The 12,026-nt window shown below is 36.0% G+C and overlaps 2 protein-coding genes across 4 annotated transcripts; one reads left to right on the forward strand and one right to left on the reverse strand.

The window, feature by feature from the left end:
* The first annotated feature begins 703 nt into the window (after positions 1–703).
* LOC116108467 (protein phosphatase 2C and cyclic nucleotide-binding/kinase domain-containing protein) lies at positions 704–9,163 on the forward strand. Of its 3 annotated transcripts, none has more exons than XM_031394715.1 (15): positions 713–2,299; positions 2,740–2,871; positions 2,987–3,217; positions 3,358–3,483; positions 4,030–4,092; positions 4,372–4,454; positions 5,013–5,244; positions 5,324–5,640; positions 5,907–6,009; positions 6,109–6,175; positions 6,437–6,714; positions 6,828–6,893; positions 7,069–7,190; positions 8,109–8,265; positions 8,392–9,163. In XM_031394715.1, the coding sequence occupies exons 1-15, from the start codon at positions 1,268–1,270 to the stop codon at positions 8,635–8,637; spliced, it is 3,255 nt and encodes a 1,084-aa protein (XP_031250575.1). In that variant the 5' UTR covers positions 713–1,267; the 3' UTR covers positions 8,638–9,163. The 3 variants fall into 3 exon arrangements, with proteins under 3 accessions (XP_031250577.1, XP_031250575.1, XP_031250576.1); XM_031394716.1 differs by having other exon boundaries at positions 714–2,299; positions 5,922–6,009; XM_031394717.1 differs by lacking the exons at positions 5,907–6,009; positions 6,109–6,175; positions 6,437–6,714; ... (2 more) ...; positions 8,109–8,265; positions 8,392–9,163 and having other exon boundaries at positions 704–2,299; positions 5,416–5,593.
* A 771-nt stretch (positions 9,164–9,934) lies between these two features.
* On the reverse strand, positions 9,935–11,812 carry LOC116108468 (E3 ubiquitin-protein ligase ATL42-like). The gene has a single exon (XM_031394718.1). The coding sequence runs from the start codon at positions 11,603–11,605 to the stop codon at positions 10,337–10,339; it is 1,269 nt and encodes a 422-aa protein (XP_031250578.1). The 5' UTR covers positions 11,606–11,812; the 3' UTR covers positions 9,935–10,336.
* Between the last annotated feature and the right edge of the window lie 214 nt (positions 11,813–12,026).

Genomic DNA, 12,026 nt, shown 5'->3' on the forward strand with positions numbered 1-12,026 from the left:
TATTTGATTTATTTGATGTTATACCAAATAGATTTGAATGGAATTGGTGGAGATATAGTCGTAATACACAGTTTTTTAATAGATGAAAGAAGGATGACAATTGACAAGATGATTGAGAAAGACTTTTACTTTACTTTGGTAGTTTGGTACAACAAAACAACTTATGATCAGTTACGGTCACGGTTGAGCGTAACTTTTATAAAATAAGAGATGGATATTAAGGGACCACTTATAAAGTGAAGCGATAATGAGTGAACGTGGGTGGCGCTCTCAGTCTAGTGTTGTTGGATGTACATTGAAGGCGGCCCTAATTATTTAAACCAAATTAAATCATTGAATTTTAGCTAGACTTACCGTATAAAATTCATGGTCTTAGTAAAATTAATTTTTGAATAAATATGTATAACAAAATTTGGCATAGAATTAACTCGGGAGTGGGGTTATCTCTCAATCCCATAATCCCAGTGTTTTACTGACTACATTGGAATGACACGTTACTGTATATGAGAGGAATAACACACAAGTACAAGTAGTAGACGGTTGCAAAGCGTGACCTTAGTGTTACTCCAAATTGGATCACTCTCAAGTCAAGTCACGATTCAATTTTAAACACTAACACGACAAGTCCACTCGTACGTAAGCGCGTGGAAATAAACAGTGGGCAGTGGCCACAAAAGCTGAGACTCTGACCTTGCACACACATGCACTGATATACGACACATACATCTTCACCTAAAACTAGCCAGACCCAGAAGTGAAAATCCGGAATTCTGATCCACAATCTACGACGTGTCACTCTCCTTTTTCTTACGCGCCCCCCTTCAAACTTCCATCTCTACCTCCTACTCTCATTCTTCTCTTTCGCTCTTTTAATTTGCATTTACAGACACACACTCTGCATCCGCTTGCATTTCCTTCCAGTAATCCACGCCAACTGAACCTCCCTGTGTTTATTTGATTTCCTTTTTTATTTTAATTTTCTTTCAATATTTTAAATTCTTCCCAAACGCACAGTCTCTGTCTTTCACCCATTGACTCCATTTGATGACAATAATAATTATTTATTAATTTTATTATTATTTTAGTGTAACGGTTTTCTATAACAGTAGATCGAGAACTTTGATTTCAATTTTATTAACAATTCCAGTTTTTGAATTTGGTTTTATTCTCACGAATAAGTGTGTGGCGTTTGCATTTCTTGAGCAGAGAAAGTCACAGTAATGATTTTAGAATCTGGATTGGTGCACATTTATTATTGTTTGGAGTGATGGGTTGTGTGTATTCAAGAGCTTGTATAGGCGAGATTTGCACGCCAAGAGATGCTAGAATCAAAGAGCCTCAACGAATCGCACCAAGAACCACAAACGAAACTGCTGTATTCTCTCCAGCTTCATCAGACGGTTCAGGAGACGAAACTGGAGATCAAATCAACCAATTGAGGGACCCAGAACTGGGTATTACTAGACTCTCAAGGGTTTCGTCTCAGTTTCTTCCTTCTGACGGTTCAAGAACCGTTAAAGTTCCGTCCGGTAAGTACGAGTTGAGATATTCGTTTCTTTCGCAAAGAGGTTATTATCCAGATGCTCTTGATAAGGCCAATCAAGATAGTTTCTGTATTCACACTCCTTTTGGGACCAGTCCTGATGATAATTTCTTTGGAGTTTTTGATGGTCATGGAGAACATGGAGCCCAGTGTTCACAGTTTGTGAAGCGGAAACTGTGTGAGAATTTGCTTAGAGATAGCAAGTTTCATGTGGACCCTGTTGAGGCGTGCCACGCGGCGTTTTTGGCGACGAATTCGCAGTTACACGCTGATATTTTGGATGATAGTATGAGTGGGACGACAGCCATAACGGTTTTGGTTCGCGGGAAGACGATATACGTGGCGAATTCTGGTGATTCTAGAGCGGTTTTAGCTGAGAAAAGAGGGAAGGAAATTGTGGCCGTTGATTTGTCTATTGATCAGACGCCGTTTAGACCTGATGAGCTTGAAAGAGTGAAGATGTGTGGAGCTAGAGTGTTGACATTGGACCAAATTGAGGGTTTAAAGGATCCGGATGTGCAGTGTTGGGGCACTGAAGAGGGTGATGATGGTGATCCTCCTAGATTGTGGGTCCCGAATGGGATGTATCCAGGTACGGCATTTACAAGGAGTATTGGAGATTCAATTGCTGAGACAATTGGGGTTGTTGCAAATCCTGAGATTGTTGTTTTGGAGCTCACCAAGGATCATCCTTTCTTTGTACTTGCTAGTGATGGGGTTTTTGAGTTTCTTTCTAGTCAAACTGTCGTTGACATGGTAAGGTATCCTTTTTAATCTCTGTTTATAATGAAAATGTTAGATAATCCTTTAATATGGACTGATGATTTACTTGTAACTCGGCTTAACATTTATGCTAGTCTCCTGAAACTCTTGAAATATTACCTGCTTGAATGAATTCGTATAGTTATTGATCGTTTGTTAGACTGTGATATTGAAATTGGTATCAGCAAAATATTGATGTGAACTTGAGCATATGGAGTGCAATGACTGTAATTTAGGTTGCACACTTACCTATGCGATGGTATACGTGATTCTCTAATCTTTAGGTTGCATATATGTTTACTGAACTTCACTATATTTAATTTTTGGTATTCCAAGTCTTGATGTCCCATCCTTACATTTTTCTCTATAGATACAACATTAGTTTCTAATGTCATTCCTTCTCTTTATTCTCCTTTCTGCTATTATATTTCCAGGTTGCAAAATACAAAGATCCCCGTGATGCTTGCGCTGCTATTGTGGCTGAATCTTATCGTCTTTGGCTACAATATGAAACTCGGACGGATGATATCACTGTAATAGTTGTGCATATTAATGGGCTAACTGGAGTAAGAAAGCTTCTTTTTTATATTTGTCTATTTAAGGGAAAATTAAAATTTTGCTTTGCATGATGATCTGTTTCTTGCTTGCTTCTTTTTGAAAATATTTTATTTTCTTTTTTAGAGTGCTGCTGGTCATTCAGTAAGTTCTGGTGCTGTTCTACGACCCCCTGTTCCTCAAGTGGTGGAGGTGACGGGCTCAGAATCTCCTTCAACCTTTGGCTGGAGCTCTAGGAACCAACGTGTAAGGCATGATTTATCACGTACACGTCTTCGTGCCATCGAGAGTTCATTAGAGAATGGGCAAGTCTGGATTCCATCATCTTCAGCCCACAGGAAGACTTGGGAAGAAGAAGTAAATTCTTATCTTCATTGTTTTCTTCTTTTGGTATTTACCATAAAATTCAAAGGGAAAAATGTTACAAATATTAATCTGCATGAATTATACTTGGAAAATTCATGGGTGCTAAACTAGTAAATGTTTGTACATTATAGGCACACATTGAGCGAGCATTGCGTGACCATTTCCTCTTCAGGAAGCTTACTGATTCCCAGTGCCATGTTTTGTTGGATTGCATGCAAAGAGTAGAGGTTCAAGCAGGGGATGTTGTCGTTAAACAGGTTAGTACTTTCTAATGGTTCTCTTTTATGCTTAATTTTCAATTATTGTTGTCCTTATGTGTATTATAATGACATAAGGGCTGACAATAACTGATAAATATATAAAAATGTGGAATAAAGTTGCTTTTTGAGTATTAATGTTGAACATCAGCATTCAGTGGGCTGCTTGAATATGGAAATGTCAGAAGATAAACCTTATGGCCTTGTCCATGTGCTTAAATTTTATCAATAAAACAACCATAATTGTTATTGGCTCGATTTCTGTATGAAACAGTTCTGGATTGAATACTTTGCCGTGAGGTAATTTGATCTTCACAGTGATGAGCTGTTCAAATTTCCCTCTCATTATTTTCTCTTTCTCTGCATTTGCAAGTACGTGAGTTAGGCTGTTAATGGTTTCATATTGGAGCTTTGTTCACAATGATTAACCCTGGTTTGACTATCTGTAAAATTTCATGTGCAAGTAGTGGTGGATGAATTCTGTTTAATATGATTCTTGTTGTTGGAATTAAAGCTGCAGAAGTATAACTCTGTTATGTTTATTAGGGTGGTGAAGGTGACTGCTTTTATGTTGTTGGCAGTGGAGAATTTGAAGTCTTGGCAACTCAGGTTTGCTTTTATTTAGTTGCTTGATAAAAAATTCAAATTTATCAACTTTACAAAGCCTATTACTTCTTGGATGGGTCTTCAAACTTTCTCTTTTTTAGTTTATTAATGAGTTATAATGCATTAGCATCAAATGTCACTGTTGTTACATTCTGATTTCCCAATTGGTATAATTTGGATAGTCATTTTGGATGAGTTATAAATGTTTTCATATATAACTTTTGATTTTCTGTAAGATCTTTGAGATTGTTTCTGTTTCTTGACTAAAAATTGTCATGGCAGGAAGAAATAAACGGAGAAGTCCCTAGGGTTTTGCAGTGCTATACAGCTGAGAAGTTATCATCCTTTGGGGAGCTTGCCCTCATGTGGGTTTTTCTCTTATATTTTTCCTACTTTTATTCCAATTTACTCTCTCTCCCTCTCTCTCTCTCTCTCTCTCTCTCTCTATATATATATATATATATATATATATATACCTGAAATAAATGATTTTGCTATTTTTACTAAGGTTGACAAATACTTGGTACTGGATGACAAAGTGATTGCTGAACCTTTAATATGATTCTGCTTTCCCTTTTGGTATAACACTTTCGATGTGTTACACCAAAACTGAATCTTATTGCCTCATCCATGTGCTTAAATTTTATCAATAAAACAAAAATAACTGTTATTAGCACGATTTCTGTATGAAACAGTTCTGGATTGAAAACTTTGCCATGAGGTAATTTGATCTTCACAGTGATGAGTTGTTTAAATTTCCCTCTCATGATTTTCTCTTCCTCTGCATTTGCCAGTACATGAATTAGGCTGTTAATGGTTTCATATTGGAGTTTTGTTTACAATTATTAACCCTGGTCATGTAGATCTTTATTGCTTTAGACACAGTTGTAAATAAACAATTTTTGTGCTATATGACGCATTAGGTATAACAAGCCACTCCAGGCCTCTGTGCGTGCTGTGACTAATGGAATGCTATGGGCTTTAAAAAGAGAAGATTTTCGAGGAATTCTTATGTCCGAGTTTTCAGATCTTTCATCTTTGAAGTTGCTTCGATCAGTGGATCTTCTCTCAAGGTTGACAATATTACAGCTAAGTCACCTTGCGGATTCTCTTTCTGAAGTTTCCTTCTCAGCTGGACAGACAATAGTTGATAGGGTAAATTTGATTCTCTTTAAGAATATGTTTCCTTTGCTGTTTGTTCCTTCTATTAAATTTCTCCGACATGTATATGCAGAATGAATGCCTCTTTGCTCTATATATTATCCAGAAGGGACAAGTCAAAATTACATTTGATGCAGACTTATTATGTAATCCAAATGTATGCAGCCTGAAATCCGAGAATCAAAAAGAGGATGATAATCCGGAGAGCAGTAAAGAGCTCTCTGTGGAGAAGACAGAAGGAAGTTATTTTGGCGAATGGACACTTCTTGGTGAACATATGAGTTCTTTTAGTGCAGTTGCTGTGGATGATGTTGTATGTGCCATTTTAACAAAAGAGAAGTTTGATTTAGTAGTTGGTCCTTTAACAAAGCTTTCACAGGATGATCAAAAGTATGTTGTAACCTCTTGTACAGAGTGTTTAATCTCATATTTTACATTGAATTTTTTCAACATTTCTTCTAATCTGGCTGCAGCAAATCAGGAAGTAGAAAAGTTTTCTTGCTTTCAAATTCTAGAAACCCCCAAAATGGAAGATCTTCAATTTTATGATTAAAATGGGGGACATCCTCAGTGACAACTATGACTTCTTTGAATTTTTATTTTTATTTAATTGTTGAATATATATATGCTAAAATGCTTGCTTTATCTCCTTTCAGTCTTGTATCATTTAGGTCAAAAGATTATTCTTCTGGTTTTCCCAAGGAAATCACCAAAACTGTTGATATCTCAACTCTTGCTAAAGTCAGCCTTTCTGATATGGTAATGATTGCTGGTCCTACCTATAGTTATGCTTCTAAATGCTACCTTCTACAAAAAAAGATCGGTTTCTGAAATCAGCTAATGGAAATTTCTTTGTAGGAATGGAGAAAGTGCTTATATTCCACTGACTGCAGTGAGATTGGGCTTGTGATTTTGAGAGACTCAGGTAGGCTTTATCATGTATTATTTCTTTTCTTCAAGGGCTCTGGTTTCAGCTTGCCATTTTGCTTGAGTGACTTGCTTTTTGGCCAAAAACTAGAAGTATGCAACTCATAATGTACTTGAAATAATGTGTTTTTTATGGTTACATAGAAAACTGACTGATGTAAATTAATTTGATATAATGTTGTAATAAAATGTGTGTTTGTCTTTCTATGGACGGTGTGTGCTGATGAAACTCATCTTTCTGAATGTGTTTCCCTGTCAGATAATTTGCTCAGTTTGAAAAGGTTTTCAAAGCAGAAGGTCAATAGGCTGGGAAAGGAAGCTCAAGTGTTAAAGGAGAAGAATTTGATGAAAAATATAGGCCCTTTAGCTTTTGTTCCACAGGTTTTACGTACCTGTGCTGATCGAGCTTATGCTGGAATGCTATTGAATACATTTCTTGCTTGCCCTTTGGCTTCAATACTTCACATACCACTTGATGAAACATCCGCACAATTCTGTGCTGCCTGTGTTGTTGTTGCATTAGAAGATCTACATAAGGTCTAATGTCTAGAATTAGTTTTATAAATCTTCCCCTCCTTGAATTTGTTATGCAGCTCTATTATAATTGTCTCATTTCTCTCTTTCTAAATTCCTTTATGGTTTGATTTCAGAATGGTGTTCTCTACAGAGGAGTATCTCCCGATGTGTTGATGTTGGATCAAAGTGGACATTTACAGGTTGGTGGTGCATTTTTTATGCTGCATTATTACCAAATGTGATTCAGTGTTATCTTGTCAATTTACTCGTACATCGTCAATTTTCCTTTGCTCTCATTTACTGAGTAAATTGTACAGGGATATGCACTTATGCTTATTTTATTATATTTTTTTACTATGTTTTGCTGTTTCTTAGTTAGTGGACTTCAGATTTGGGAAGGACTTATCTGACAACAGAACGTTCACAATTTGTGGAATGACGGACTATTTAGCCCCAGAGATTGTCCAGGGAAAAGGCCATGGTTTCCCTTCTGACTGGTAAAAATGCCTCTGTTTGCTTATGCTAAAGTTTTTATGACATAAATAATGCAAATATTAGACACTTTGTTAATTGTAATTGTGAGATAAATGTTTGCTGTGCTTCTTAGTGCTTCCACTATCCTTTTAGGATTTGTATTGGATGGCTGACCTAGGAGGTTCTGGGCTGAAAACAGATGTCCGACATGAAAAATTCCACCACTATGTTTGGATGTGAAGTATAGGAATAGATAGGATGACCATACTCTTAATGGGATTGAGGAGTTAATTTGATTCCTATGGAAGATTTAATGTATTTCTGTTTCCCCTTATGGAGAAAATCTGGATCCATTTGAAATCTTAAAGAATGTTGTCTTGTGCAAAAGCAACTTAGAAAAGCATTCCCCAGGTCACTATTGGGTTTCCTTTAACATGTTAAGTGCCTAACTTAGTTTTGTGATACTGACAGTATGGCTATATTTAACCATGGCATCAGGAAACATCATCATTGAATAATGGAAAGACAAAATTTAAAATTCATGCTGAATAAATGATCAAATTAATCTGATATGGATTTTGGGCATTTCATGTGTAATTGAATACAATCTTGTTCTATGAAACATAAACGTAGTTTCATTGTATCTTTTGCAGTTTTCATATAGTTTTGAGGAGATGGTGTTATTTACGAAGAGAGGAGGGGAATTTTTTATATCAACATCTAGTTCATACTTCTTAGTGCACGTCTTTTTTCTGAAGGATAATGGAAAATAATTGAGTTCAATTCCTACAAATACTTAATGATCTTAAGAATGTGTATTATAGTAGGTGGTGTTAGCTTTAATCTGTAGACACAGCTCTAAATAACTTTGTTTTCTTCATGCTTAATGAAGGCATCTATCAAAACTGTCTTCAACCCCTAATACGGTGGTCAATATGCAGGTGGGCTTTGGGAGTCTTGATTTATTTCATGCTACAAGGTGAAATGCCATTTGGCTCGTGGAGGGAAAGTGAGATTGATATAGTTGCAAAGATTGCGAAAGGGCAGTTAAATCTTCCACAGACTTTAAGTCCTGAAGCTGTTGATCTCATTACAAAGGTCTTGTTTGTAAATATTAGCGTTTTCTTTCTTTTTATTTACCCTTGTTTCTGAAAATTTATGTGAAGATAACTTATAGATATTCAATATTCTAAATCTTATTTCAACATATACATCTTTTTTCAGTTACTTGTAGTTGATGAAAATACAAGACTTGGTAGCCAGGGTCCCAGTTCTGTCAAATCTCATCCATGGTTTGATGGTGTTGATTGGAAAGGGATTGCAGATTCAAGTTTTCCTGTTCCGCATGAGATATCTTCTCGTATAAGTCAACACTTGGAAAGCCTTTTAGAGGACTCTGCTCTTCCTCGAGCTTCTCCACCTCGAGATGTAGAAGAACTCAATGTTCCAGAATGGCTTGAAGATTGGTAGCAGAATGTTGGACATGGGTATCTGACTCTGCTTTGGTCGATTCGTTGCAGATGGTATTCTATTCTCCTTTTATGAAACCCCTGCTGAGATTGTGAAAGTTTGAAGAGCTTACTTTTACAAAAGAAATTGGAGAAGGGAGATCAAATTCCAGCCTACATTTTCTCATAAGCCTGTGATTTTTTTGGCGTCATGGTGTCCTGTGTAGCTGCGAAATTAGCCATCTAACTAATTCATTGGAGAGAATAGTTGGTAGGTTTTTTATTTCTTTGCGTATTTTCCCATTTCTGTAAATACATAAATATGTAAATAAGTTAGGCCCCCTCGTATTTTGAAATTAAAAGTCTAGTTTTCCGTAACTTTCACAGGGTCGGCTACTTGTAGGTTAATTTTCTGGCCGAGTTGTTGTCTCATTTATTCTTTATCATATATTTTGAAAAGGGCAAGGGATATTATTATTTTGAGGACTGGTGTATGCATATGCATAAGCTCAATATTTTGATTAAATTAAAACTGGTAAACGTTCTGACTTTTGTAAGAACATCCCAGGTAGGCTATTTATGAGATGTCATGTTTTGAGCTATGAATATTCCCGTATAATTTTATGAAACTCATGGATAATTGAGTACAGAAACAGAATACTACAAAGGTGGGTTTTGCCGTCTGGTCGGTGAGTTTAGGTGAATTTATTTCTCTGAAATTGAGAGAATATTCATGGATCACAAGATGGCTTTAAATATGAAGCGTTTAAAATGCTAAATTCAATTATTGCCATGTTAAATATTATTAAACAGGAGCTGATAGACCTACTGTACAATTAAGAAACTAATCTATTAGATGAACACGTTCAAAGAAATAAAATAGAAAGGCTAAATCTGCCTAAACAAATTCATGTAGATCAAGTTCACTATATCCATTTTTTTTTTATTATTATTATTAAAGATTACGTGAATTCGTTGCTTGATACCAGAAATAAAAAATTTGGAAGAGCAATTGCACGTTAAATATTATAATTATGAAATACTGGGCTGACAAAATAATGAAATATATATTAAAAAAAAAATGATAAAAACATTGATTAGTTCATTCAAAGACAAGAAAAGAGGATTCAGCTCAGTATGCGCCAGTGGTGGCAGGCCAAGCGAGAATAAAGAAAGGCAACAGAGACTTGTTTTCTTGTGTGGATGGATACTTGTCATTGACTTAAAGCTGTAAGACAAATTCATAAACTTAAAAAATACAGTAAGGCTCCATTTGTGTTATTGATGAGTATAAGATTAATGTTTAAAACACCCATCATGAAATGGCCGATAGAAGTATATTTTCCTGAAGCTGGGGTTGAGATTCTTACAACCTGATTCACTGGCTTTCCTCCTATGGAAGTCGTTATATAAAAATAAAGAACATGCTTGATCAATAAGACCAGGGTGGCAATCACTTCTTGTTCAAAGCAGAATAAATTGTAGTTAAATAAGAAACCCGATAATGTTCCTGTAAATCTATCTTTCACAAACACATTATCAGTCAACAAGCATATATATATATATATATAGCAAAACTCCTGTAAATCATTTTCCCTCAATCCGTTAACCATTTTGAAGATTATAAACGTACATGTATTATTAATTTATCTATCTAACATCTTCAAATATACGAGTTTGGTGAAAAAAAAAAAAAGCACATACTTGGTTATTGATTAAATTTATACATCTAATGTTTTCTGAGGCCTCTGTTGGGATCTTTTTTCTCTATCTGCAAACCATTGAACTGTTCTCTTTGCAATCGGCAACCAAACCCTTCTCGTTCTTTCGTTTCCGTCAAAGGAAGTTTCTCTAATTCTGTTCTTGATATTCAATTCTTGAAACCTGGAAAGGGCTGTGATTTCTGACACTGATCTTCTCGCTGGATCTGAACTCCTTGAAATGATTTTAGAATCTGATCCTGAAGCACCCTCAAGACTACTACTAGTTTTGTTGATTGAACTAACCTTGATTTCAAACAATCTTTTCATCTCCATCTCCTCTTTAATCTGCTTTATTTGCTCGTTTTCAATCGCTCTTGGTGTCGAAATTTGGTCACCACTATTATTTTCTTCTAAGTTAGAGAATCTGTTGCTTGACATAACATTAAGCATCTCTGAGTTCAAAAGCATCAAGTCTGAAGAACTTGCACTACTCCACCGGTTCTTAAGAATAACATCGGAAACAATAATCTTGTGATTAAACTTGTGCAAAACTTTTTGATCATCGCTTTCAACGCCATCTTCGTCGAATATCAACACTTGTTCTTCCTTATCAGTCTCTTCCTCTTTAATTTTCCGGAAGCTGCTTCCCACGCTGAATCTTGATGAACCATGTTGGTCTTCCTCTCTTTGGACAAAGAGCTCTATGTTAGAGTCGTCTCTTACCTCAGATTGGTTGAACAAGAAACGCATACTATTTGAATAAGCAAAGATTGTTGGGTCCTCAGCGTTGACCTTGTGCCTGCAAAGAGGGCAGCTCGAGTGTTTTTCAAGCCATTGATCGATACAGTTAATGTGAAAGGCATGCTTGCACTTGGGCAGTAGCCGCAGAATTTCGATATCTTCAAATTTGGATAGACAGACTGCACATTCAAGCCCTTGTTTTGAACCTTTAAGCGAAGAAAATCTAAAGAAAGGAAGCGACTCGATGACTGTCTTGTCAATTCCTGAAAATCTTGAGGTCGATCTAATTAGTGCAGGGTTGTTTTGTGGATTGCTGTAAAGTGAGGAACCCCTGTGACAAAATTTTGCATACATTAGAAGGATAAATGTAAGCGAAAACATGACACAGAGGATACCAATAACAACAGTTAAACTTGGTTTGAAATTTGAGACAGCATCTTGAGAAGGCGCTTCATCCCGGCCGCCATAGCCATAGGTTTGTGCTCCAACATAAAACTCTGAGAAGAGAAGAAGAAGCAGAAAACTAAGCAACCGTAACCGATTCATGTGAAGGTTAATATTTCTGAGATGTTGTAGAATGATCTTAAAGGGTTAGTTTGAATGAGATGGGTTTCTTAAATGATAAATGTTATGCATGGGCCTCTCTTAATATGTCACTTCGTAGAAGAGTATCTTTCTGGTTTGTCAGTTTTCTTGGTTTCTTCCTAGGCTATGGTTGTCTGTCCGGGCTTGATATATCATTTTCATATTCTAGTGTAATTTTTTTAACCTGGAAATTCAGTACTGATGACATGGTGGAGGCTTTAATAAATTATATATAATTTTGCTTGCTGACTTGATTGGCATTTTTCTCATTTCATTCAAATTACCAAATTATAATTATATCCATTTTGACGCCAGAGATACTGACAAGGTCAATGCATTTGCATTTTCAATTTCATCTTCCATAAAATATTTACTTGAAGTC

The sequence above is a fragment of the Pistacia vera genome, unplaced genomic scaffold (assembly GCF_008641045.1).
Source record: "Pistacia vera cultivar Batoury unplaced genomic scaffold, PisVer_v2 Contig566, whole genome shotgun sequence".
NCBI classification, from domain to species: domain Eukaryota; kingdom Viridiplantae; phylum Streptophyta; class Magnoliopsida; order Sapindales; family Anacardiaceae; genus Pistacia; species Pistacia vera.